Raw genomic sequence first — 27,562 nt, 5'->3', positions numbered from 1 at the left:
GATGTAGAGGTTGTTGGTGGAGCTAGGGAAAAAATGCCCGCCTAAATCCTTCTCAACTTCCTCCCTTGCCAAATTTGATACCAAATATCTTCCTATTATCCCATATCCAAATATTTAGTGCCACTGATATCTGGTGTTATTTGACATCCAGCAATATTCAAGATGTAATAGCTATTGGTACTTAACAGTTGACTTCAGCATTTGATGGCACTTTTTATTGTTCAGTTACTAAATAACCACATTTTTGGAAGTGCTGCTGCTGTTTTCTGCATGGTGGGGATGCAGTATTTTTGCTCAAATTTGCACCAAGGATGTATGTGTATTAATTTCTGAGAGAGAAGAGAAGAGAAGAGATAAAGAATTCAAGGCCTGCAAAAGCCATCAATTCTGACCTGACAAGTTTGCCTCATTCCCTGTTGCAGGAACAGAGTTGTAAACACACAAACCTCGCTGGATCAATTCCATCTAGCTCTCCAGGGGTCTCAGGCTGATCCACATATTACTGATTGATGCTAATTCGTAAAGCTGGTAATTGAACCTGGGAACTTCTGCATGCAAAGCATGTGTTTTGCCAGGGAGTTACAGCCCTTCCTCAACACCTACCAGCTACCATGGCTAATAATGAGACTAAAGAGCCATGTTTTTGCATCATGGAACACTAGATCTGTGATTTTTACAATGTAGACCATGGATATAGATGTAAGTTTCCAGAATAATTCAGTTAAACTTTACTTGAATGGTCAGGCTGTCCTATTTGCTTTGCATTTTCTGGCCATTTAACTAGGGTGATCATATGAAAATGAGGACAGGGCTCCTGTATCTTTAACAGTTGTATTGAAAAGGAATTTCAGCAGGTGTCATTTGTATATATGGGGAACCTGGTGAAATTCCCTCTTCATCACAACAGTTAAAGCTGCAGGTGCCCTGCCCTCCTTTAAATCTGGTCACTCTAGTATAGCTCCTGCAGCTTTAACTGCTGTGATGAAGAGGGAATTTCACCAGGTTCTCCATATATACAAATGATACCTGCTGAAATCCCCTTTTCTATGCAACTGTTAAAGCTACAGGAGCCCTGTCCTCCTTTTCATATGGTCACCCTAATTTAACCTCACTATTTACACCATGTTGGGGAAGGCTGGCTTACATTTCTCACATCCCCACCAATACATTGTTTTTGTTTATATACATGTACACTGTGACTTGATGGCAGATTTGGGGGGACTCCCCATGTAAAAAAACTATGTGAAGATTAGCTCTTACTTTGACTTTTCTTGCTAAATAGCAATTGTTAGTCCTCTTCTCCATGAATATGGCCAAAACAACCAAGTTAGTGCTCAGCAGCCCATCTTATGGTAGTAAACTCCAGAACATAACTTAAAAGTGGTTGCCTAGGGACTCTGCACATGTTCAGAGGCACTGCTCTGTCACTGAAATCATATTTTGAGTTGCATAGGCAATGATTAAAAGACCTGAAAGGGGGATGGCTGCAATTGATCTCCCTCGCAATGTATAGTATTTTGGACATTCTTTTTACAACAATCACCCCACTCACGCACCCACTTTTAATAGTGCCGACAAGTTTCCTATGCTTGTTGTAATCTGAGCCAAGATAATAAAGCAGTATTTGTGCCCTAGAGACATCATCAAGGCAGGTTGACAACGCGTGGGTGTAGACATGAATCACCCAAGGTCATTTTACCGCACTATGTGTGTGCATGTGTGTACGCACACTAAAAAGAACCAGGAGTCCTACTCCACCCCTAGTTCCCCCCCCTTTGTTTTTTGTCATGGGCACGTGTGGGCGATTCCCACCCCACCGCTCTTGTCTCTGCTTCGGCGGGGGGTGGGGTCGGGGGGCGGCACAGAGGCAGGAGATCCGACCTCTGCTAGCGACTAGCCTGCCTGGTGCGCGCCGACGAAGGGGGAGAGGAGTGGAACAGAGCAGCCGGGCCAGGCGGGCAGGAGGTGGTGGAGGCGGAGCTGGGCCTGGCGGTGTATTGTCTGCCGGGCTTAACCCCTGGCGTGCTGCGGACGGCGTGTGGGGGGAGCGGCGCTGGGGGGCTATGGAGACGGTAAGGGGTGAGGAGTGCTAATCCGAGCTAGGGAAGAAGGGGCAGAAACTTGCAGGAGGAAGCTGGCTGGCCGCACACCCAAGCTCCGGGGAACCTGGAGAAGACCAGGCCGTGCGCTCCCCAGGGGCGGGATGAAGGGGGCTGGCTGGGGGAGATCCTGGCAAGAGGGCTGGGAAGAAAGACGAAGAGGTACCCGGGCCCGGAGATCGGGAAGGTGCGCCCTTGGGGTAGAGGCTCGCGCGGAGGTTGCGCGCCTGTGCGCTCTAGCGGAGGTTGGCGAGGGGGGCGTTTGGAGAGGCTGCTGCGCCCCTGCGCCTGGAAGTAGTAAACCGCCCTGGCATGTGGGGACCGGGAGGCCAGATCTTGGGAGATCAAGGAGGCGGCCTCAAGTTTTCTAAAGGGGACGATCTGCTTCTGAGCAGGAATGGGGGAGTAGGGCTGTTGGGATGAGGGGGAGGGGATATAGGGTGACCACAGGGAAAGGAGGACAGGGCTCCTGTCTCTTTAACAATTGTAGAGGAAAGGGAATTTCAGCAAGTGTCATTGTTATGCATGCAGCACCTGGTGAAATGCCCACTTCATCACAACAGTTAAAGCTGCAGGAGCCCTGCCCTCTTGACCAGATACAAAAGCCAACCCTGCATGTTTTTGTTTGTTTGGTTTTTAGGGGCATGCGAACTTTGTATAATTGCTCATCTCTAAATAGCTTGTCATTTAGCCTTTCAGTTGCTGAACCACACACTTCTCCTGGATGGAGCAAGGGGAGGAGCTACAATTGCTGGACTGGGGAAGGGGGGAGGGAGGCAACTGCTGATGGTGGTCAATGCAGGTGAAGACAGGGATCCTGGCCATGGCTCAGTGATAGAGCACCGGCTTTGCATGCAGAAGGTTCCAGGTTCAATCCCGGCATCTCCAGGTAGAGCTGGAAAAATTCCTTGCCAGAACCCTTAAGAGCTGCTGCCAGAAAGGTGGGATAGAAATTAATTAAATAAACAAATAATACTTGATCCTTCTAACTGGAGTTAACAGGGATTACATCTGGGACCTTCTACATGCAAAGGTGTTTGCTCTACCACTGAGTTACGGCTTCTCCTCTAGAGACTGCAGTTTCCTCAGCAAGGGGATCTGAAACTGGCTCTCCCACGTCGAAGCCTAATATTCTTGTCTGTGTAACACACTGTGCCCTAAAAACATCAACTTGGAATGTATGATAAAATCTGAATTCACAATATAACTTTCTCTCACCAGGCTTGGACACGGCAAGCGAGGAAGCTCTAGAGGTGGAAGAGACTGTGACTTGTCCAGAGAGCTTTAATTGGTCTCAAGTGGCATCAGAGAAAAAAGATGCCAGGGGGCACCTTGTCTGTCCCGGCAGACCCTCGTCCGTTCCGCTGTCCCGAGTGCGGTAAGGGATTTGCCCAGAGCTCAAACCTGGTGAAACATCAGCGGATCCACACGGGGGAGCGCCCCTTCCGGTGCCCTGAGTGTGGCCGTGGCTTCAGCTGGAGCTCGTCGCTGGCAGAGCACCTCAAGGCCCATGGCGGGTGCCGTCCCCACGCGTGTGGCGAGTGCGGGAAGCGCTTCGCCCGCGGCTCTACGCTGGCTGAGCATCAGCGGGTGCACACGGGGGAGAAGCCCTTCCGCTGCCACCAATGCGGGGCCCGTTTCTCGCAGAGCTCCACCCTGGCGCACCACTTGCGCACGCACTCGGGCGAGCGCCCCCACGCCTGCCCCGACTGCGGGAAGCGCTTTGGGCGCAAGTCCACCCTCGTCACTCACTGGCGGATTCACACCGGCGAAAAGCCCTACCTCTGCAGGGAGTGCGGCCGCTGTTTCGGGGTCAGCTCTGACCTCGCCAAGCATGTGCGCAAACACTGCGCCAACGGCAACAGCTGGGGAAATGCCGCAGGAGAGGCCCAAGCCCCTCCTCCCAGTTCAGGCACAGATCAGGGCATCCAGCAAATGGAAGACGCTTCCCCCGAGGTTTCGGATATGCCTGGGCAGCAAAGCGATCTCGCAGATGGGGAGGAAGAGGGAACGTATACGTGCCCGGAGTGCGGAGAGAGCTTCAGTCAGAGTTCTGCGTTGACCGCCCATCAAAGGATCCATTTGGGTGAGGTTGCTAACTGCTGCCATCAGTGCGGCGAAGTCTTCCCTGATCACTCGGAACTAGAGGCCCATGTAGCAAGTCATGATGTGGAGGACAAACCGTACAAATGCTCTGATTGCTCTGCTTGCTTTCCTGAAAGCTCTGACCTTAAGAAACATCGGAGGGTACACCTTGGAGATGTATCCCACTGCTGCCACCAATGCGGTGAGGACTTTCCCAATTGCGCTGACTTGGAGCAGCACCAGAGTGCCCACAGTGAGCAGAGGGAGCCCTTTAAATGCCTGGAGTGTGGAGCCTCCTTTACTGAGTCTGCTGCTCTAGCTATGCACCAGAGAATTCACTTGGATGTGAATACCTGTGGCTGCCCCCAATGTGGGAAAACGTTTCTTGATCCTGACGAGCTGGCACTTCACCAGGTGAGTCATACTGGCAAGGGAGAGGAGGAAGAAAAGCCTTATATGTGCCCCGTTTGCAGTGCTTGCTTCTCTGAGAGCACTGACCTTGTGACACATAGGATGAGCCACGGGGCAGATGAAAAATCCCACAGCTGCCACCAATGCGGTGAAGCATTCCCTAGTAACTCAGAGCTTGTGAGCCACCAGCTGAGCCACCCCGCAGAGGTTGCCTTGGACAAGCCATACTCCTGTGTAGACTGCGGCAAGAACTTTGCCCTCTTTGCCACACTGGCGGCCCACGAACGCACCCACATGTCCGATGATGCCGCCTACCGCTGCCCGACGTGTGGCGAACGCTTTCCCGACAGCGGCAAGCTGGAGAGGCACCAGCAGCGCCACCTGGGCGAAGAGAGGCCGTTCCGGTGCCCAGCTTGCGGCAAGGGCTTCGTGCTGCTCTCCGGGCTGCGGCAGCATCAGCGCGACCCGCCCTCCCGGTGTCCTCAGTGCGGCGAGACCTTCACGTGGCGCTGCCGGCTCACCGAACACCGGCGCAACTGCCACCCGGCCGAGCGCCCCTATAAGTGCCCCGAGTGCGGCAAGGGCTTTGCGCAGAGCTCAAAGCTACTGCGGCACCAGGTGACGCACACCGGCGAGAAGCCCTTCAAGTGCCCCGAGTGCGGCAAAATCTTCAGCCAGAGCTCCAACCTGGCCGAGCACCGGCGCACGCACGCCCCCGGCAAGGCGCACTGCTGCGCCATCTGCGGCAAGGCCTTCGCCCTGGGCTCCTATCTAGCCAAGCATCAGGCCACCCACACAGGGGCCCGCCCGTTCCGGTGCACGGAGTGCGGCAAGGGCTTCCGGCAAAGCTCCAACCTTATTCAGCACCAGCGCACGCACACGGGCGAGAGGCCCTACGTCTGTGGCTCCTGCGGCAAATCCTTCACCCAGAACTCACACCTGGTGAAGCACCGGCGGGTCCACACGGCCGAAAGGCCCTACCGCTGCCCCGTCTGCGGCAAGAGCTTCCGGCAACGCGGCAACCTCGCAGAGCATCAGCACCAGCACGCTGGCACCCGGCCGTACGTCTGCGGGGCTTGCGGGAAATCCTTCCGATGGAGTTCGGCGTTCTCCAAACACCAGCGTACGCACCTCGCTCCCTGACCTCTGATCCTGCGAGGGAAGCATCTGGTGTGGGCAGGGGACGGGGACGGGGGGGCAGACAGGAAGGCACTCCGGTGCATTTGGCCTTCTCGAAGCATTCACAGACACTCGCTTCCTGGCTCCTGATCTCTGAGCGGAGCCTGGAACCAGTTTGAATGGTGGTACAGTTAAGGTCATTTAAAATCCTGGATGTCATGGTCTTTCAGCCCCCTCTCCCTCTTTAGATGGTAATGGGTATTACATCACCTGCTTCAAAATGTGGCACGCCAGCCCTGCTACGTTTGGAGGACCCTTCTAATTGTTCCATTGAGTGGAGCACTGGATGGCTGCCCCAAAGTCTTACCGTAATGGCACCAACTGATTTTGAAGCACCGACGGATCCATCTCTAGAGTATGCCTTTAGGGTGACCGTATGGAAAGGAGGACAGGGCTCCTGTATCTTTAACAGTTGCGTCGGAAACGGAATTTCAGCAGGTGTCCTTTGTATGCATGCAGCACCTAGTGAAATTCAGTTAAAACTGCAAGAACTATACTAGAGTGGCCAGATACAAAAGAGGACAAGGCTCCTGCAGCTTTAACTGTTGACATGAAGCGGGAATTTCACCAGGTTCTCCATATATACAAAGGACACCTACTGAAATTCCCTTTTCTAGGCAACTGTTAAAGATACAGGAACCCTGTCCTCTTTTCCATATGGCCACCCTATCATTGAGTGTCTTTGTATCTGATATTTGGCCTGTGTGAGACCCCCATTTATTTCCAAACTGAAATCCTAATGGGAAAGTCCCCCAATTTCATCCCTCTGCCAGTGTTGTTTCCTAGATATAAAGGAGACTGGACACACTGACCTGCAAAGATGTGACAGGCGTTGAGGTTGACTATTGTTCGCTGAATTTGAACCCAGGGCTTCAGGCCTGACCTCAGCCAGATAAAGCCTGTCAAATGTACCCATATTCTCTTGTTCTTGGATAGTATGGCTCTTGTGGGATAGTGGGTAGGGATAGTCAGAACATTTTTGTAATATTGGAGGGGGGGGAATGTAAGGAGATTTATTTATTTATCTATCACATTTTTATCCTTCTGTCACATTTTTATCCAGGCTATTTTGGAGTTACCCCATCTTATCTATACAATAGTTCCCAGAAATGGTTTGAGCTGGGTTTTGCCCCCAGCGAGCTTCATGGGACTTGGACCCAGGTCCCTGACCATTGGCCATGCTGGCTGGGGCGTATGGGGCTTGTAGTCCAAAACATCTGGAGGGCACCAGATTGCCCACCCCTGAACTAGGAGAACAGAGAAGTGGGGTGGTGGTGGAAAGGCCAAGGGGGAGTGTTTCTGCCCTCACTGAAGCTGGTTGGAGACGGACAACAATATGCTGACCCTATGGAAAGGCGGACAGGGCTCCTGCACCTTTAACAGTTGTGTAGAAAAGGGAATTTCAGCAGGTGTCATTTGCATGCATGCAGCACCTGGTGAAATTCAGTTGAAGCTGCAGGAGCTATACTAGAGTGACCAGATACAAAAGAGGGCAGGGCTCCTGCAGTTCTAACTGCTGTGATGAGGAGGGAATTATACCAGGTTCTGCATGCATACAAATAACACCTGCTGAAATTCCCTTTTCTATGCAACTGTTAAAGATACAGGAGCCCTGTCCTCCTTTTCATATGGTCACCCTAGCCTTCCAGCCCCACCCCACTTGCTCAGGGGTAGGCAAACTGGTGCCCTCCAGATTTTTGGACTACAGGTTCCATCAGCCCCGAGTTATTCCTTCAAAATTGCTCAAATGGGAGTTACTGTCTTTTACTGCCATTTTCCTCAATCCAGCCCAGACTGAGGAGGAGGCAGTGACTTTTAACCCATTAAGGGGAGCAAGAGAGAGAAAGAACCTGTAAATATAGCCTGAATTGATAACTCTGTTTGCACGGCTTTTAATTTTTGAACACACAGAAAATGCGATTTTTTTTTCACTAAAGGTGGGCAAAACTTCTTTTTTTAGATTCTTCATGTTCTTTTCCTCTCAGACTAACAAGGGTCATTAGTTTGTTCACATCTTGAATAGGGGGTTGTGTATGAAGAGGGTTTGATGGATGGTATATTTTCTTTATTAGTTTCATCTGTCTCAGCATATTGTGGGATAATGAAATTAATTCTTTTTGGGCCAGAGTTTATAAAATATTTTTAAAATTACAAGGAATGTATGTTGGGTGTTTCCTTCTCTCCCCTCCCCACTTCTCCGCAGTTAAATCATGAACTTTAGTTAAAAGTTGTACACCCCACAAATGGAATTCCCTTTTAATGATCTAAAAGTGAAACCACTCAGAATTTTTTAAAATTAATATCCAGGGAAGGATATTTTCTGAAACAATAAAATTCGATTGAAATGCTAACGTTGGCCATAGGAATATATCATCGCGAAAGAATGAAAGTTGGGGACACTGGCAGCCTTACAATACAATCCTGTGTACGTTTGTTCAGAAATACATTCCACTGTGCTTAATGGGAATTGCTCCCTAGAGTACAACCCTGTGTCTTATCTACTACTCAGAAGTAAGACCCATTTAATTCAATGGGATTTGTTCTCGGGGGGGTTATCTTCACGGTGCTGGGTTGCCACCACACGGCTGCTAAACCCCGTGTTTTCGCTGCTGCGGGGTGGCAGGGACTAATCGTAACGGCAGGAGGCAATGCGGGTTTTCCAGCAGCCATTCAGTTTGCTTGGCCTGCTCCTGCTCGGCTTCTGGCGACGAATCTTTGGTTGCCATCCGCCTGGGACACCCTTCAAGCAACACCGGAGTGAGGTTAGACAGCGGAAGAGCCGTGGTGAGCTCGCTCCAGAGTAAAAATTCAGGCTACTTCCTCAACTTTTTCTCTGTGCAGCTTCGTTGATTTGCCCCCTGGTGGCTCCGAATCGGTGGCTGCATCATTTAACCAACGCATCGCCAATTTGAAGCCACTGTGGGGCAAATCAACGCTATTTAGAGGAAGTATGAATGGGTTTGCTGTCTGAACGTCACTTCTTGCTATTTCTCTACATACAGATCTTTACTGGTATCACATAGAGGCTGTATTTGCACGCAACAGTAAGCCAGGATTATGCTTGTGCCTTTGTTCCTCCCACGAGCACGACCGGCTCAACAGATCAGGAATAGAAAATTTACACTTTTGTCTGAACCCAGGTCCCTGGCTTGTTATTCCCAAACGAGCCAGGAGTCATAAGCCAAAAAACAAACACCGGTTGTAAAGGGCACAAGGAGCCCTGAAGCTGGGTTCAGATGACATGAATTTCCTATTCCGAATTGGCTTAGCTGGCCCTCGTCTATACGACTGAGGTAATGCTGTGCCCGGCGTAGCGAGCCACAGCACAGCTGCATTGACGCTCCTTCCCAGGGTCTCTTTGCCACTGGATCCCTTCGGAGTGGCGGCTGCGTCATGTAGATCACCTGCTGCCACTTCGAAGCTACCCCAGGGTAAAGCGCCCGTGTAGACGTCCCCCTGGTCGTGCTGGTGGGAGGAGCCAAACTGGTGCGAACAGAACCCGAGATTACAGTTGTGTGTAGGGTGACCATATGAAAAGGAGGACAGGGCTCCTGTATCTTTAACAGTTGCATAGAAAAGGGAATTTCAGCAGGTGTCATGTGTATATATGGGGAACCTGGTGAAATTCCCTCTTCATCACAACAGTTAAAGGTGCAGGAGCTATACTAGAGTGACCAGATTTAAAAGAGGGCAGGGTTCCTGCAGCTTTAACTGTGGTGATGAAGAGGGAATTTCACCAGGTTCTCCATATATACAAAGGACACCAGCTGAAATTCCCTTTTCTATGCAACTGTTAAATATGCAGGAGCCCTGTCCTCCTTTTCATATAGTCACCCTAGTTGTGTGCAAACTCAGCCAGAGAGGCTGAAAAACCCACCACCCTACCACTTGCTGTAGCAATAAGTATTGGTCACTTTTCTCTGTGACTGCTTCCTCATATATCTGTGAATGCTAAAGTGGCAGTCTATGGTAAGGCCCAAAAATAGTGGTATTTTGAATTGCTATGTGTGTGGACAACATTTACACCAAATTAAACCTTTAGTCCATTTAGCCCAGGCGGTATTGTTGACCTCAGCCTTCTCCAACCTGGCGCCCTCTGTATGATTTGGACTACGACTCACATCATCTCTGGCCATGCTGGTTGAGATGAATGGGAGTTGTAGTCCTAAACATCAAGAAGGCACCAGGTTGGGGAAGGCTGGTCTACTTACTCTAAATGGTGGTAGCTGTGAGTGTCCTTCCCCAGCCCTGTTTCCTCAGCTCTGTTTTTTTTTAAGGCCAGAGCTAACAGGGACTGAATTTGGGACTTCCTGCATGTGAAACCTGTGCACAGCCACTGAGCTTTGGAACTTCCCTCATTTGATCCTTCAGTTTGTGGTTAGAAACTGCTTGGTGTGTACACAGTCTTCCTCCATTATGAAAATCATAGGTTGAACTCTGTGATGCTCCATGGTGACGAAAATTCCGCAACAAGAAATGGTGGATTCTGCAACTTGAATAAATTATGCAAATATGCACAGTTTTTCTGGTTATGTTGAATTTATTCTCTGGTTTTGTTTAATTTATGACACAGGGCCAGGAGCGCTCGAAACGCATCAGGCTTTTAATAAAAGATAGGGTTTTTTGGTTCAGGTGCTTGGAGGGTTCCCTCCTTCAGTCAGCACAGTGTTTTGGTGCCTCCCCACCTTGAGCTCCATCAGACGAGCATTTTATTGCACGCTCATTACTGGGCACTCATGAATTTTTGCGGGTCCCTCTCATGACAACGTCTGCCTCCTGTGCTCCTCCTGCCCCTTCTAGCCTTCTTCTCGTGACAAAAAAAACACCCTACAAAGCCTGACTTATTTTTAAAGATGGAAGTTACCGCTATCTCCTGTGTGTACAGGAGAAGCAGCAGGATCAAAACGGCCCATTGAATGGGCCACGTGCACGTTGTTTACTTCGTCTTTCAAAAGAGGAAGTAATGAGGGACAAACACGCGGGCGGAGAAGCAACGGTAAGCAAACGCCATTTCCCCCTGTGTGATGACACTCCTTGTTTGTTTCAGGAGCTCTGAAACCTCACCCTCTGATTGCTGGAAATCATAGTTGTAAGCTCTTTAGGTTTTGTCAGGCAGTCATCACAATGCCTTAAACCTATCTCAAGAACCATAAGGGCTAGAAATGTGACCTTTCAGGTGGGTGGGGAAATGAAAAGGAAGATTCTTAGGAAGTTGAATGCTGTGGTCAGTATTGTTCTGCAGCTTTTTGTGTGTGCAGCATATACACAGTCTGGCCGTAGGGTTCCTTCTAGTGAATGGTTCTGATTGAAGATTGGCATTGTCAACGATAAAAATCCACTTTGGTTTTAAGGCAACTCTGTTTTATTGAGTGTAATACGGGTGTATGGAGAAAGTCCTACAGACAAAGAATGTCTCAACTGGCAGTGTGAAAAGCAGGTATATTTATACACAGTAGCATCTTAACCAATTAGCAGTTAGCAAAGTTCTAAAGCAAAACAAAGACAGATCAAAGAAAACTTCATTATACCTTATCAACAGATGTCCCATAACTCTTCTGGCAATGTCAGATTGACCTGGATGGTCAGTCCTCATCAAGCTAGATTATTTGTCTTCTACTGTATCAAGAGGTCTTGACAGTTAGAAATTCTAATTAAGCATTTTCTTGCTGATATAGAACAGTTTTAGCATTACAGCACATTCAGGCACATACATTAGTCCAATCCAATCATCAAGTTCACTTGCATGAACCAAACTACCTACAGAGGCCTACATACAGAGCAGGTATATCAAGGTTTCTGGCCTTGTTTTCTTAGCATCAAATAGGGGTTTGGCACCATGAATCCTGCTTACTACAGATCTGACATTTGAGCACCACGGAGAAATGGAGGGATCCCTTTCAGAACCAGAAGGTGTGAATGTGGAAATGAAATACAGGCTTTGTGAAGGAAGATTCTCCCAGACGGCACACCGCTCCTAGGCAAGGTGCACAACCTTCAAGGCGTGATAGCACTGCAACAGGACTGGAGGAGCCCTGCTAATTATTGCTATTTTTTAAAAATAAGAATTTTCCAAAATAAAATCAACCAAAGGAATGAAAAATAAATAAATAAATAAATAAAAATACATTGAATTTAATTCAAATTATTGGCAGAGGATAGTACATTTGACCTCTATTTTTTGCTTTGCTGTACAGACCAAAATATATGTGGAGTCCGTGGGCTGCTTAGAACTTTTCTTTGTCACTCTTCTCTCCGTCAAACTTATATTTAGTCTCTTTTCCATAATCTGAAGAAAGGCTTTGATACACACTGCCCCATACACTGCTGTGCATGTCCCTGAACAGTATATAGAATAAAATCCTGCCGTGTTTTATAAAAGCAAGATATTTTGACTTTTGTCTTTGCCTTTAGCTAATTTTAGGATTGCTAATTTTTCAAAGGGCTCCATGAGTACATATGTGGTACAGCAGGTAACCGCTCAACTTGAAAGTTAAAAACAAACCACTAAAAATAAATAAAAATGAGAACAATGTGGGTATTCGAGGATGTCACTGGTGCTATCCAGCAATTAATGCTGAAGCTATTCTGGGGTATAGCAACAGCAAATGAAGCCAGATCCACGTGGTTATAAAACACAAATTCCCCTCCAGAGGGTAGTGTTAGCCTGTTATCAATGGTTTAAAAGTTAGGTCAATGCAAAGAAAGAATGATTCTCCAACACGCAACCTAATATTATTACCTTCATCGGTGGGGAGGGGCTGTACCTGTTGGATTTCTTCCTGTCATACAGTTGTTGTTGTTCAAGGCACACAGCGCTTTTGTCCCTGGGAAAACAGAACAGTCATTGTGTTTGTTGGGATACTGCGGACAGCAGTGCTATAAGGTATGGGCTTTGTGCTCTGGAGGTGAGCTGATTAAAACAGATTAAATTTAGAGAAAAATATTCGATTGGGTGGATCCTTTATGTAGTCATCTGCAATTCATTTGGGTGGGTGGGGGGATGGATGGATGATGATAAAACAAAGGAAGTCCAATAAGAAAAATATAATCCAAAATCTATGGTTGGGACCAACCCAAAATGCACTAAATTGTGGGCAAGCTTTTGAAATAGCTTGCTCAGAGAGCTTCAGCTATTGGGCGGTATAAAAATGTAATAAATGTAATAAATAAATATCCAGATCTCTTCATCACACAAGATGTTATAAAAAAAAAGTGTGTGTGGTGGTGGGAAGGCTGACCATATTGGCGCCTGCACAGAGTCTTAAAAGAATGTAGGAGGCGGCACAAGCTTAAATATATAAGTTCTACTAGGTGTTATGCAGGTTTCAAGCTAACATCTAGGACTACAGGAACAAAAGAATCACATAATGCTGATTTTCCCTATTTCTGAAAATATAAAATCTATTTGTGACTTGGATTTATCTCAAGTATTTATATAGCACCTTTCCCTACCTACCTTCCCCCTGCAATTTAGGTTGTTCCAACATGCCTCATGTACTTGATCTTGTAATACTGAACAACAACCTTGAAAGGTAGGTCAGTGTCACCTCCTTATTGCAGATATGGCAGGAAAGGCTGATGCATTCATATGACAGCCATGACAGCTCTGAAAGGGATCTAAGCGTTTAGAACAGCCTTCCTCAACCTGGGGCGCTCCAGATGTGTTGGACTACAACTCCCAGAATGCCCCAGCCAGCTGCTGGGGCATTCTGGGAGATGCAGTCCAACACATCTGGAGCGCCCCAGGTTGAGGAAGGCTGGTTTAGAAGATCACCAGCTAATCATGAGTCAGCGGCGCAATGCAGCGGCTGAAAGGAGTAATGCAATTCTTGGAGGCATCGAAAAAAGTGCAGTGTCCATATTGTGAGAACTAATGGTACTGCTTGCTTCTGCTTTGGTCAGACCTCATTTGGGGTATTGTGTCCAGTGCTGGCCACCGCAGTTTAAGAAGGATATCAAGACACTGGAATGTGTTCAGAGGAGGGCAGTGGAGGCTGGTGGCTCTGATGTCAGTGGGACAGTGAATCCGCTCCGAGTTTCAGTCAGAACTCTAAAGGTACGGTGCCACCAGCTTCCACTGATTCCGATACTGATTCTATGAACTGAGTAGGCTGTCTTTAAGTAATTTAGGACTCTATCTTTCAAAAATTAGATTGCTTAAAAAACAGCAGGCTTAGGGAAAAGAAAAATGCCCAGTAGCTAAGGCCCTCATTTCGTAGCCCCTTTAAACTCAAATGCAGGGCTAACAACTACATCTCCAGCAATCATTCTACGAGCATGAACTTTGTCTCTTTCCCCTAGCAGATATAGAAGAGGGAACTCTACAGCTTCAATGATTTAGAAAAACCTTCCACTTGGAAGTGACCGTGTGGCGGAAAAATGTTGTGGTTTCTAGGTAGAAGCAAGCATGACCTCCAAGTATTTTTATTTTTGCTGACGGGAAATTCAAGTTGAAACGCCCATCCATCCATCCCTTTGCACCATGGAAAATTCCAGGAAAATGAAATAAATAAGTCTGGGGAGGGCGGTTGTTCCAAAAGGGTTTCCAATGAACCTCAACAGCAAAGAAGATCAAAGATGCTGATGGCACCTTAAAGACTACTTACTTTATTGCAGCGTGAGTTTTCATAAGAAATGTCTTCTTCAAACTATGTAAAGTGCCTACTAGAAAGATAAATCAAAACCAGGCAGCTGTGTTGATCCACTTTGGCGAATTTCGTGGGGGCAAGGTATTATTTTATGCCTCCTAGAAAAACAGCTGTGGCATATGTAGAGCTAAGCCAGCATCTACTGAAACTGTCTTTATACTAAAAAAGAAAGAAAAAAGCTTGCACAGTATTTGGAGCATCTATATCTTGTTTAATAGATTACGAATGGTGTTTCACAGAACAATCTTATCTGTGTTTACTCAGAAGTAAACCAGTAAGTTTAATGGAGCTTACTTTCAGGTAAGAGGGTGTAGGGTTGCAACCTTAAGCTATTAAATACCAATAAAGTTTCAATACTTTAGAATAAGTAGGGTGGCCATATGGAAAGGAGGATAGGGCTCCTATAACTATCAGTTGTATAGAAAAGGGAATTTCAGCAGGTGTTATTAGTACGCATGCAGCATCTGATGAAATTCTCTCTTCATCACAACGGTTAAAGCTGCAGGAGCCCTGTATCTGGTCACTCTAGCTGTACTAGTGACCAGATGCAAAAGAAGGCAGGGCTCCTCCTTTTCATATAGTCACCCTAATAGTCATAGTGGTCTAGTGGTTAATAGGGTTAATAGATCTGAGAAATGTTGGTTGAAATTATTAATAACATTTTTATCCCATCCTTTCTCAAAGGGCTGGCATTTTATCCTCACAACAACCCTGAGCTAGGTTAGGCTGAAAGATAGCGTCTCTGCCCAAAGTCACCCAGTGAGCTTCATGACTCAGAAAGGATTTAAACCCAAATATCCCAGATCCTAGTCCATTACTCTAACCACTATAGTACACTGCCTATCAAGTGCCAGTACTGCCATGGACTTGATGCATGGCTGATACCTATAGTACCAGTGGTGCATGAGAGCGGCTTTCACGTGGCAACTGAGTGAACTCTGGGCCACAAATGTTCATGCCATAATAACTTTACTATGTCTTTCAGGTGCCACGGGACTGTCTCAGCCCAACTTACCTCACAGGGTTGTTGTTGTGAGGATAAAATGGAGAGGAGGAGGATTTTATATGCTGCCTTGGGGTCTTTGGAGGAAAAAAGGCAGGATATAAATGCAATAAATAAATAAATAAACCTCCTTCCATGCCAGGAGGAACCATGTGGGCCAAATGACAGGCAGCTCTTTCCTATGTCCGAGTCGCCTTGCAATTGTGTGATAATGTGGCTTTTTCCGCCCTGGAAAATGGCACACACAAAAAAAGACACAGAATTTGGATCAGTCGGTGTGACGCCACAGTGCAGACACGAGAAATGCAAGGAAGAAAACCAGCCACGTGAGAGCAGCTTGTGATTGTGCAGCCTTAGGAATGCAACAGCTTTCAGGGTTATGGCTGTGGTGTGTGTGTGTAAGAGAGAGAGAGAAGTGGATTTTCTTCGGGTACTGAAAATGCAGCCGCAACGGATGCTTTGTTGGTGATGATGCATAACGCAAGCATTTCCCTACATAAAGGGGCAAGCGGGAGTAGGCAGAGATGGGCTGGTTAAATATGCCCTATTTCCTGGCAGCTAAAAGTAATGCTGCAGTAAATGGAGAAGGTGCCAAAATAGAAACCTTATAGTCCTCTTCTCACAACCCACCAGGCCCCATAGCCAAGCTTGCTCCTTTCCTTTGCCCTCACTGTCTTTATGCTCTTTATATGGGGTTGGATCCAGGTTTAGAGCAGACCCATCGAAATGAACCAAACTAACCTTATTCATGATCAACTTAAGTCCCATTGATTTCAAAGGATCCACTCCAAGCATGACTAAATCCGGATCCAACCCCTGATCAGTTGCCTAGGCCATGGATGGACAACTTGTGTGATCCTCCAGATGGTTTGGCCTACAACTCCCATGATCCTCCTCCTCTGCCGGCTATAGCTGATGGCAGTAGTAGGCCATCAGCTATAGAGAGAGCTGAAGTAGAGAGCTTCGGCTATTGGGCGGTATAAAAATGCAATAAATAAATAAATAAATAAATAAATAAATAGGCTAAAACATCTGGAGGGCCACAAGTTGCCCAGCCCTGATCTAAGTGAAAAGAGATTTTACATGTGTTCAAACCATGCACAGCCAACGCGATGGAAATTCTCCATTGATATAACCTTGTGTAGAAAGTGAATCAGCCACAGGGTTTTACCATTCCCTCAAGGGTTGTCACCAAACTGCAATCTCGGCCTTCCCCTCCTTCTCATTCCCTGTAAGGAGCACCTTGCAGGTGCAGCCCCCAACTTTGCCTTCTCCATGTTTCATTTCCCCTTTCCTTCACTTGCTCTTGTTCAAGGATCTGCAGAAGCTAGATCTGGATCTATTGGTAAATTCATGGGTGATCCTCAGTAGATTAGCAAAGATTTATGACTCCCAGTTGTTTAACTATAGCAGCAACAAAATAACTCCCCTCCCCTCCTAAATTATACTGATGAAATGAAGAATGACCAGGACGGAGGGGCGAGGGTAACCAGAAACGGAAGGACTGTGAACTCTATTTCATTCTGGTCAGGGTGACCATATGGAAAGGAGGACAGGGCTCCTGTAGCTTTAACAGTTGTCTAGAAAAGATAATTTCAGCAGGTGTCAGAATTCTTGGATTCTAAGTGGATGTCTTTTGCACCAGGTTCTGGATGATGTATCTCAGAGTTCTACAAAGGAGGTCCCACAAGCCTGAACTCTGTCCACCTCTCCTCTGCTTCCAAGGTACCATTCTCAATTGTTTATTCTCTGCATTTTGTGGACTGCGATTTCAGCATGATTTAAAATAAAGTAAATTAATCACTGTATCTTTAACGTTTGTTTTGAAAGGGGAATTTCAGCAGGTGTCATTTGTATGCATGCAGCACCTGGTGAAATTCCCTCTTCATCTTAGACAGACAAAGGGTTAGATCCAGAATCTGGGCCATAGGTCAATAGCAAAGCACATGTGTTGCATGTAGAATATCCCAGGTTCAATCCCTGGCATCTCCAGGTAGGGCTTGGCGAGGGGGGGGGGAATCCTGCATGAAACTCTGGAGAGCCACTGACAGTCAGTGTCAGCCATATTGGGCCAGATAGAGCGATGGGGTGATTCACTATAAAGCAGCTTCCTATGTTCCCATGGTCATGGAAGGTGTCTCCACTTGATTTTAGGGGGCCTCCCCTCACCCTGCATCACAGCTCACCCCATTCAGCAGGGTCCTCTGCACAGCACTTTCTGGAGGCTGAAGGGGCTATCTTGGAAAGGCGAGGGGCAAGTCTCAGCAGGAGTAAAATAGCATCCCTTTTCAGGACACCAAAGCATGGCATAGTTGTTACCAGAGGAATATATACAGAGTTAGATAGAGTAAAAGTACAAATGATGCAAGATTGCGTGCAGAAATGTTCATCTGACGCACACACACACAAATTTTAAGCTCACGTGAAGACTAAAATGAGATAGGAGAACAACAAATATTTCTCATAATTTGGGGATTTATTATTAATCAGTTCCTTCGGAGCTGCTTAGCAAAACATACATTTTGGCATATAAAACACATATCTTTCTGTAGGAGAAGCATGCTGCTGTAGCAATAGACTCACTGATCTGGCTGGAGGCAGTGGATGATGGAAATGTGACTTCATGATGGATAGCAGGGATGTGTCTTCTTGTAGCCCAAGCTGCAAAGGTGAGGTTTTGGGGGGGTAGAAGAACTGCAATGATTTCTCCAAAAGAGAAGTACAGCTGTACACACCCACAGTGCCTTCACCTCTTGATTTCTGCCTGTCGTGCAGCTGCTGTCAATAAAAACTTGGCATCCCCCCAGCCCAAGGAGTCTTGTTACTCTTGTCCCAGGAGTGAAGCATTTGGAGACTGGAGAAGGTTAGCCCTGGAATTATGAAGGAATTTCCTATATACGGTTTCTCTTGTCAAGTCATTCTGTCTCAGCATGGATCAACCAGGTTGAGGACCTAAGGCAGAGAAAAACAAGGCAGAAGCATGGGAAACACATTCCTTTGTTCCTTAAATAAGATGCTAATATGTTAGACTCAAGGTCAACATTACCTTGAGCATGAAGTCATAGGAAGAGGCTGGGTTAATTACTATAAAAGAGGTGTCTTGGAGGTCAAGTTCATACCCCTCAAATTCCAAATGTGCCTAGGCTGGCTGGGATTGCTGAGTGGTAAATACAACTTCTATCATCTGTTTCTACGAAAGAGGCTGTGTAGATCAGAGCTAGAACACATGTTTTACCTGCACACGGGTCTTGGTTCAGTTCCCCGTATCTCTAATTAAAAGGATCTCAATTCAGATTTCATGCAATTTCCCCTTTTCATTCCCCAAATACCTACATATGGATGCTGCTGGATATAGGGAATTTAGGGCGTAAAAAAACCAGGTACATAATTCAGAAAACGTATGCTTGACATGATTGCCTGAAAATGAATCCCCAAGATGTAAGTTTAATATATATGCAAGCATTGAGCATATTCAACATGGCAAAGTCAGGGTGGGGTTCTGGAATGTAAACAGATTACAAATTTATGTGAAATTTCATTTTGATTGTACTTCAGGTTACCTTCTTTGATTCTACGATATAAAATTTTCATAAATGAGTAGAAATGCTTAAAGACTCAGAAATACAAATTTCAGAATGGTTACATATATTTGCTTTCCTTAGCTTGCTGCTTTTTTGGTTGCAAACAAAAGGCTAACATTGCTGTCATTCTGCAGAGATCTAAGAGCAGACTGAAGCAACAGGAATTTCATTTAATTTTTAGAAAGTGTTTTTCTTCCCCATACTTTCGTAGCACCCAATGGGATGTCATACATCTTTTTTTTTTACAAAACTTGATTTTTTGTTGTTGTTCTAGTGTCATTTTTTATTATTCTCTTTTTGCGTATTATTATTGGGTTGAATCCAGATTTCGTCATGCTTACCGTAAACCTGTAGAAATCAATGGGGCAAGTTAGTCATGATTATTATTTATTTATTTGCTTGTTTAGGTATTTATATACCATGCTTTTCAAGGCAAAAAGCTTTCACCAAGGAGCATGCAATATTAATAAGCGGGTATAAATGCAATTGGGGGGCGGAAAACTAATTTAGTTCTGTTTTTCAATTGCATTTAGTATTAACAATACTAAACAAACCAATGGAAAAATGATTCCCCAAGTCTCTTCCAGTTCTATGACTAACATTCCTTCCAGTATATGAACAAAGGGCTCATCTACACCATGCAGGATATTGCACTATGAAAGTGGTATATAAAAGGTAGGAGCCACACCAAGTGGTATATAGCAGTATGAAAGCAGTATATGGTATATGTTAATGGGTCCCAGCAGTTGTCAGTGCACTTCCAATACCACTTTAAAGCAGTAGTGTGGCTCCTATCTGTTATATACCACTTTCACAGTGCAATATCCTGCATGGTGTAGATGAGGCCAAATATGTTAAACAAGTTTAGGAAATCGAGAATCCTGATTCAGAGCAAAAATTTGGACTGGATTATTTTTGAGGCTGCCATGGTTCTATTGATTTCATTAGGTCTATTCCCAGCCTGATTAATTCTGGATACGACTCATTGTTATAGAAAGTTTTATAAAATCATCAAAAACTACTGGTGGTGGTGGTGAATTCTGTCATGAGCAGCCACTGAAATGTTTCATTTAAGGGTAAAGCTTTGCCTGAAAGCTCAACAAATAGCCCAGATTTATCTCTTGCAACCCTCCAGGACCCCATTCAGGGAGAAACTAGAGTCCAAAACTATATGGGAGTGGAGAAAATAAGGAATATGCACTATACAACAGGGGCAATCCAGATTACACAGCATAGCTTCTTCGGACAGCAAGCAAATTCTCATGGGGCAGCCAGACTTCTAAGGAGAGTCCAAAAATTCAGGCAGTTGAAATTATCCATATCAATAAACTAGTTCTAGCAGTTTCATCATCACCTTTTGTAAAGCAAATTGGTCTTAATTGCCCATTCAAGACCAAGCTATGTCCAAAATACTTTGCATTACAACAGGGAACCCTATATGGTTAAATTATGGAATTCACTACCACAAGATGTAGTGATGCTCACCAATCTGGGTGTCTTTAAAAGTGGGGTGGATAAAATCCTGGAGGAGAAGGTTATCAGTGGCTTCTAGTCCTGATGGCTATGTGCTACCTCCAGTATCAGAAGCAGTAAGCCTATGTACACCAGTTGCTGGGGAACATGGATGGCTGGTTGGCCACCGTGTGAACAGAATGTTGGACTAGATGGACTCTTGGTCTGATCCAGAAGGGCTCTTCTTATGTTCTTATGTTCTTATTGTGGTTGGGAAAATTGTAGCTAAGCTCAAAGGAAACAGGGAATTCTGAATGGGATGGGCGGGTAGCGGATGATGTCAACCTCCCTGCTAATCTAAAAACTAAACCCTGTGTGAGCCATGGCTCTACTACCCCAATGTCTAGACTATCTCATAGCATTTTGCCCTGTGAAGAACATCTTTGGGGATGGGCGGATCTAATCATAGAGGCAAAACAGCATATCAAAATATAGAGTCCGATCCAAATTTAGCCATATTGAAATCAATGGGACTTAAATCTCATTGCTTTCATTAGGCTTGTTCTAAGTATGATCAAGTCTGAATCCTAACCATATAATATACGTTCAAATAAATTATTCTATGACCAAGTCTGGATCCTCTTTCCTTTACTGTGAGTTCCAATATATTATCACTGCTGTCTCATCTTTATATACTTATATACTTTATATACTTAGCTTCAGATTGAAAGGATATATACAGTATATATACTTCAAGCATATTTTCTGGAAAATGAGTTAGCAACATTACTGGCTATTTCTTATCGATTCCTTTACATTCTGCTTTTATAATGGTATCCGAAGATATTTCTGGACTTCATATCAAAGAGAATGACTTTGATTTTAGAAACCTGGGCCAGATCCTCAGTAAGCAGGATATCACACTTTGAAAACGTTTTGAAGACTGTATAGGGAGTGTGTGTCCTGAGCCCCAACAGTTGTCACTACCGTTATAAACCATTTTAAAGCAGTAATGTAGATCCTGCCCATGTTTGCCCCTGTTCTGTTTGATTTCACTCCTAAAGGAAGAATGGCCGGAAGATGTAGAGATGTAAGAAGAAGTAGAGACAATCCTGTGTGTGTTTACGCAGAAGGAAGTCCCATTCTGTTCAATGGGGCTTATTTCCAGGTAATTGTGCATAGACTGCAGGACCAGTTTGCAGTGTGGGTGGGGGAGCTTTTGTCTAAAAACGCTTTAAACGTCCTGTTACGTTATATTTTTAATTAACTGCTCCCTACTGTTGTACAATCTGACACCCCTCTTTTCTAGCCCCCTGCCTGCAGAGTACATAGGACGGTATTGCTTAACCCCAGAACTGTGCACGCAGGAAGGCTCCAACGTCTTGAGACATACATGGGATGCAAAAGTCACAACCCTCTCACAATGAAAGACTCATCCTTTTTTCCTCTCCAAATTGTCTCCTCTCCTAGATGAAGGGGGAAAGGCCCCTGCTAGGTAATCTATAAACTATTAAACGTTACCTCAACTAGTTAACACTGAGAATTAGCTGGGTGGGTGGGGAAGGGGAAATAATAATTCTTGTTGAGCATTTTGTTCAGGAGACGAGGGAGGCAAACTCTGGTGCCTGGAAAAAGAAAATGTGTTCTACGCGTGTCGGAGATGTCTCCTCCTTCAGGAGCTGTGCGTAGCCATTCAATTTCTTAATTCTAAAACAGGCAATAATGCCTTTCTCTGAGGTACTTGTACACGCTGCTTCTAAAACATTTAGCTTCGTTACTTAGCGTGCAGCATGGATGGGCAGGAAAGAGGAAAACCTTCCTCCACTGCTTCTTCTGGCAGGGGAGAAATGGAGCTCCATCAGGATGAGGAGAAATGGAGCTCTCATCATGGAGCTTCAGCAGGAGAAAAACGGAATGATTTGGTTTGTGGCGGTGTGTGAGCAGGGGAAGCGTTCAGCAAAAAGAGGGCCTTTTCTGCTGTGGCACCCCGGCTAGGGAATGAGCTCCATAGAGAGGTTCGCCTGGCGCCTACGTTGTGCTCCTTTCGGCAGCAAGTGAAGACTTTTTTATTTTCCCAGTATTTTAGCATCCTAGTCTTTTAGCTCCACTGTTTAAAATTGATATCTGAAATTTCTGCATTGCTGCTAGGTTTTATTCTGGCTGTACTTTCATATTGTGGCTTTAAGCTCCCATATTTTGTATTTTATGTGACTTCGGAGCATGCACAATCCGTCCTTGGCATTCACTATGCTCCCCACACTCCTCACCTGTATCTGCTCAGACATCCTCTGCGCCTTCGGCCTTCGGCCTGCCTCTGCTTTGGAGGCATCGCAAGGAGGCATGTGACGTCCTCCGCTGGCGAGCCCGCAGGTACTCACGGTAGTTGCGCGTCAGCAGGGTGTAGAGGAACGGGTTGATGCAGCTGTTGCCATAGGTCAGGCAGGTCACCAAGTGGTTGATGGAGATCTCCGTGTGGATGGGCAGGCGGGCCGCCGACGGGCAGTAAAGGGGCAGGAGCTGCCAGACCCAGAAGGGCAGATAGCAAGCCCAGAAGGCCAGGACAATGACGAGGATGAGGAGGAAAACCCGGCTCTTGGGAGAGCGGCCCAAGCCGCTGCGGGTCTGCGACAGCCAGTAAGTCCTGGCCAAGCGCCAGTAGAGGGACCCAATGACCAGGCCGGGCGCCACAATGCTAGTGCTGAAGAGGATGCTCAGGTACACCCTGTACTGTGCCTCGCTCCAGGTGGGGGAGCAGAGACGCCGGATGATCGCTCCGTCTTCACCCACCGTGCGCTCCTCCTGGTGGATCATCACCATCATAGGCAGGGCCAGGGCAAAGGACAGGAGCCAAATGGCCACGGCCAGAGGGCGGCGGCACCGTCGGGCGCGGCGGCCGGCCTGGAAGGGGTGCGCCACGGCGGTGTAGCGCTCGCAGCTCATCAGCGTGAGCAAGAAGATGCTGGCATGCATGGTGAGGAGGTCCAGGCTCAAGAGGATCCGGCAGCCCGCCTCCCCGAATGGCCAGTCCTTCACCAGCCCGTTGTGGACAATGAAGGGGGCCGTGGACAGGTATAGCAGGTCAGCCAAAGCCAAGTTGACCAGGTGGACCCGCAGCGAGGAAGCTGAGGGTGAGGCCCGCACTACTGCCAGGGCGTAGAGGTTGCCAGCCACCCCTGTGGCACACATCAAGCTCAGCACAGCTCCCAAGGCTGCGGCTGACTCTCCTCCCTCCGGCAAAGAGACATTGCCCAGCGGCACCCGCAGGGAATGGTTGGTCGGTGATGGCTCCATGAGCACACAACCGAGGGCCAAATGTCCAGAAGAACAATGTCCCTTCTAGTCCTTGAGAGAGAGAGAGAGGAAAGAACTTTGCTATTATTGATCCACCGCTCGTTATTTCCAGTGATCTATTCTTTAAGCCGCATGTCTGTCTGTCTGTCCAGTTGTCCATCTGTTTTCATTCACTCACTTCCACTCTTCCTGTTGCTCCATCATATTTCTGAACCCCCCATAAAAGCCGATCCGAGTTTGCAAAAGGTATTCTGGTCTGTCTTGTGTCTGGGAGTGCGCACGGTCGCTGTTCCGCATCTGGGCATGAAGGCCTTTTTGTTCCTGGTTCCTGTGCTCAATGCATTTGAAGCTAGCGGTGGCGCGCGGTGTCCAGTGTGTGAGGCGTATGTGCGTGTATCTGTCTGGGGCTGCAAATTCTCTCCTCTCACATTCCTCGCACCCTGCTAGTGTCGGTATGTCGGGGTCGAACCTTGGCCCGGCCCCTCTCAGGGAGCACGGCTCTCGGCTCCTGTCTGTCTTGGAGGAACCTGTTTATCTCATCCCTGGGGTGGGATTCTGACAGCGTGTCAGCTTAAAGGGACTACAAGGGCGGGCGGCGGGACAGCGTCCGGGGGTCCGATTGGTCCGGAGATTGGAACAGATGGAATCACCACACCTCTTCCCTTCTCTGCTCCCCCCCCCCCTCCACAGCCCCAGCCCAAACAGACGGACGCTCAGGGTCCAACTCCCTGCTGGCAGAACCATGCAGCTTTCCATGGAATGATGCCCACCAGGAGAGAGAGAAAATAACCAAGAGATACAAAGACAGAAGGGGACTGTATGGATCAATGGACAAAAGAAACTAATAAATGCAAAGACACAGAGAGCAAGACGTGGAATGAAAAGAACCATGGGACAGGATCTCTTCTTCCGACATCAGGAAAGGGGGTGGTGGCAGATGGCCCTTCCGTAGTTTTACACTTCTGTCCCTAATTCATGGTGGCCCCAGTTAAGAAATGATTACAATACTTCAGACTTTATCTTCAGTGAGGTCTCACCTGCCTGGTTTAATGGAGCAAAGGGGTGGCAATTCAGACAGGGCCTACTCTTTCACAGAGTTCAGGTCTGGGGACTGCTTCTGGAGGCCAGCGGGACTCAGCATTTGGTTGTGTGAAACAATAATGAGGATGAGAGGGTCTCTGAGCGCATGGAGAGTGCATTTTCCTTCAGGATGAAGGAAACACAATTCAAGTGCTCCCAGGCTCTGTTCAGTCCAAATGGAAAATCCATGACACTCAGAAAGTCGCTGCAAGGCCATTATGGCTGGTGGCATCGAGATGGTTTGCCCCATAGGGATGCAGGAACAGAGTGAAGCACCTTCATGGTCCTGCCACTCAGACATCACACACAATACTGTTCTCACTGGATGGGAAGAACTAACTGACTGATTTTACCTGTGATGTCATTTCCTCTGAAAATGACCTGGGTTCAAAAATATTGAGAAGTAAAGGCATTTTTAAAACCTATAGAGCTCGTAGCGTTGAAGTCCCACCCACCCATCTTAATTCTTATCCTTTAAGCCTCCATTGCTGTTACCTAGCCAGTCATAGAGGAGCAGCAGTGAATTTGGCCAGTATCAGGGTGCAAACAACCATACAAGAGACGTTGCTGAAGTTTGTACATTTCAGGATCTAACTACAACCTCTGTAAGCTCATAATGCTCATTTTTCATTTGAGGCACTGCCACGGCACAGGCTCTGAACACCAAGCCTGGCCACGGCTACTCCCTGCTCAAGCCAAGCACCACCGCTTGATACGCCTGAGGCAAGGGATAAAAACCACCTTCCTCCAAACTATGTGGAGAAAGGGGTTTAAATGGAGAAGGATTTCAATATATAAAATAAAACACACTGTGAGTTATATGTGTTGAGGTGAATTATTGTCAGAGTGGGTGCTAAATGTGTAAACTTCAGATGATAAATGCCAAACAGACACGTGGGATTTTTGTGGTAGTTAAAAATGAATGATTAAAATGTATTTTTAAAAGTTCACAAGCTTTGTTTCAAATACAACATTTAAAAACCTTTTTGAAACCTTTCATCCAATCCTTTCACTCATTCACATATGCGCTTTCCTTTCTCTCACACAATCACTCTTGAGCTTTCTTTATTATCTGTATTGATAAATATACATCAACTATGTGCACACCACACTCCAAAGACACCACTCTCTACACTGAACCTCAAATTTCCCAGAACTTAAGTACTCTAAACACAGAGAGCACTAAAGACTCTAAGAGTACCTAAAAAGTCCCCCCCAATCCCCTCAGTCATTCCCTTATATATCACTCCTCCCCCTCCCAAGACATTCTAACTCCGCCCACTCAGGCCAACATTCTAAACTCACCACAGACTTACAAACTGCAGACATACATTTGGGAACTGACTTGTGGGGTGTAACGCCACAGGCACTATAGCTCCAAATGTCCTCTCTTCCATTCCCAGTCACCCACTTATATTGCCTTTGCTGCTGCTGATGTTGTAGCAGTAGTGATGGTGGCAGAAGGGAGGGAGATCTGCCATCAAAATCTCTCCCTCCAGGCCTGGTGCAGGAAGCACCTCTGGCACAGCATTCCAGGTACATTGGGAAATATAATTTCCCCAGGGCACTAAACAATATCAGGCACCCTGGGAAAATTACATTTCCTAAGATGCCCGTCATGCTGCTCTAGTGGTGTTCCGTACTCCAGAGAGAGATATTGAAAGAGATACACAGTCTCTTTCCCTTCACCTCTACTGCTTATATTGAATCAGACACCAGAGAAGAAGAAAGAGATAGCGTGACGGGAGGAGATATTCACTGTTGTAGTCCAGTGGCTGCCATCAGGATTTTGGGTCTCATGAAAGGACTGGAAACTTGGTTCACACAACAGGCTAACCCACCCATTGTAGGTTGTTCTTGAACTGTGGGTTATCGTGTTGTCTGAACACAGCCCTTTTCCTGCAGGGTGGGTTATCATGTTGTCTGAACTCAGGGCATTTTCCACAGGGTGGCTTATTAACTGTCCTTTAATGGTATTCCCAAATCTGTCCTCTAGGAGAAGCCACCTCATCTAGTAATCCCTAGAGAGATAGTTGTCTGTAGAGTCCACCCACACAGTGGTTTTAGAACAATGTGCATATACACACACCCTCTGCTTACCTGGATTTCCAAGGATCTGGTCTCGCTGTTATAATAGCACAGCAGTATTTTTAAAAGGTGATCATGTAGTAAGTGGAGGGTCTTTCTGCATCCTTGATGAGTCTCCAGAACACTTCTCACTGAGTTGAATAACCATGCATTGCTTTGATTTTTAAAGAAAAGACCCTTGCTTCAGAAACCAAAACAAAATGTACCTGCGTTCCTTATTTTTGGCAGGAAAGAGAGGCATAAATTTATCTAGAATTAGGGACTAGATTAAAAGGGTAAAACTTCAATTACAGGTCCCCCATGTAATGGGATGGATTATTATTGGCTTATTACTTAAATAAGTGAAACAGTCTTGTGGCACCTTAAAGACTAACTTTTTTTTAATGACATAGGGCTTCATGGACCAGAGTCCATTATATTGGATGCATAATGTATTAACTTAGGTTGGCAGGTGTGTGTGTGTACACATATCATATACCCAAGATTCTGTTAGCAGAGTCTGTTAAAATATAGGCCTAATCCAGATTTGGATAAATACTTCTCTCGAGTCTCCCCTCCCCACACTAGGATGACCATATGAAAAGGAGGACAGGGCTCCTGTATCTTTAACAGTTGCATAGAACAGGGAATTTCAGCAGGTGTCAT

At 46.4% G+C, this 27,562-nt stretch overlaps 2 protein-coding genes across 3 annotated transcripts; one reads left to right on the top strand and one right to left on the bottom strand.

Annotated features, from left to right (window-relative positions):
• The first annotated feature begins 2,038 nt into the window (after positions 1 to 2,038).
• LOC134405278 (zinc finger protein 850-like) lies at positions 2,039 to 5,778 on the top strand. Its single transcript, XM_063136518.1, has 2 exons — positions 2,039 to 2,072; positions 3,321 to 5,778. Exon 2 carries the CDS (start codon positions 3,417 to 3,419, stop codon positions 5,736 to 5,738), a length of 2,322 nt encoding a protein of 773 aa, XP_062992588.1. The 5' UTR covers positions 2,039 to 2,072; positions 3,321 to 3,416; the 3' UTR covers positions 5,739 to 5,778.
• Positions 5,779 to 18,030: 12,252 nt separating this feature from the next.
• LOC134406349 (urotensin-2 receptor-like) lies at positions 18,031 to 23,836 on the bottom strand. Of its 2 annotated transcripts, none has more exons than XM_063137719.1 (2): positions 22,726 to 23,836; positions 18,031 to 18,377 (listed from the first exon to the last, which is right to left on the bottom strand). In XM_063137719.1, exon 1 carries the CDS (start codon positions 23,747 to 23,749, stop codon positions 22,736 to 22,738), a length of 1,014 nt encoding a protein of 337 aa, XP_062993789.1. In that variant the 5' UTR covers positions 23,750 to 23,836; the 3' UTR covers positions 18,031 to 18,377; positions 22,726 to 22,735. The 2 variants fall into 2 exon arrangements, with proteins under 2 accessions (XP_062993789.1, XP_062993788.1); XM_063137718.1 differs by lacking the exon at positions 18,031 to 18,377 and adding an exon at positions 19,296 to 19,354.
• Between the last annotated feature and the right edge of the window lie 3,726 nt (positions 23,837 to 27,562).

The sequence above is a fragment of the Elgaria multicarinata genome, chromosome 11 (assembly GCF_023053635.1).
Source record: "Elgaria multicarinata webbii isolate HBS135686 ecotype San Diego chromosome 11, rElgMul1.1.pri, whole genome shotgun sequence".
Taxonomy (NCBI): domain Eukaryota; kingdom Metazoa; phylum Chordata; class Lepidosauria; order Squamata; family Anguidae; genus Elgaria; species Elgaria multicarinata.
This window is presented reverse-complemented; position numbering and strand designations above follow the sequence as displayed.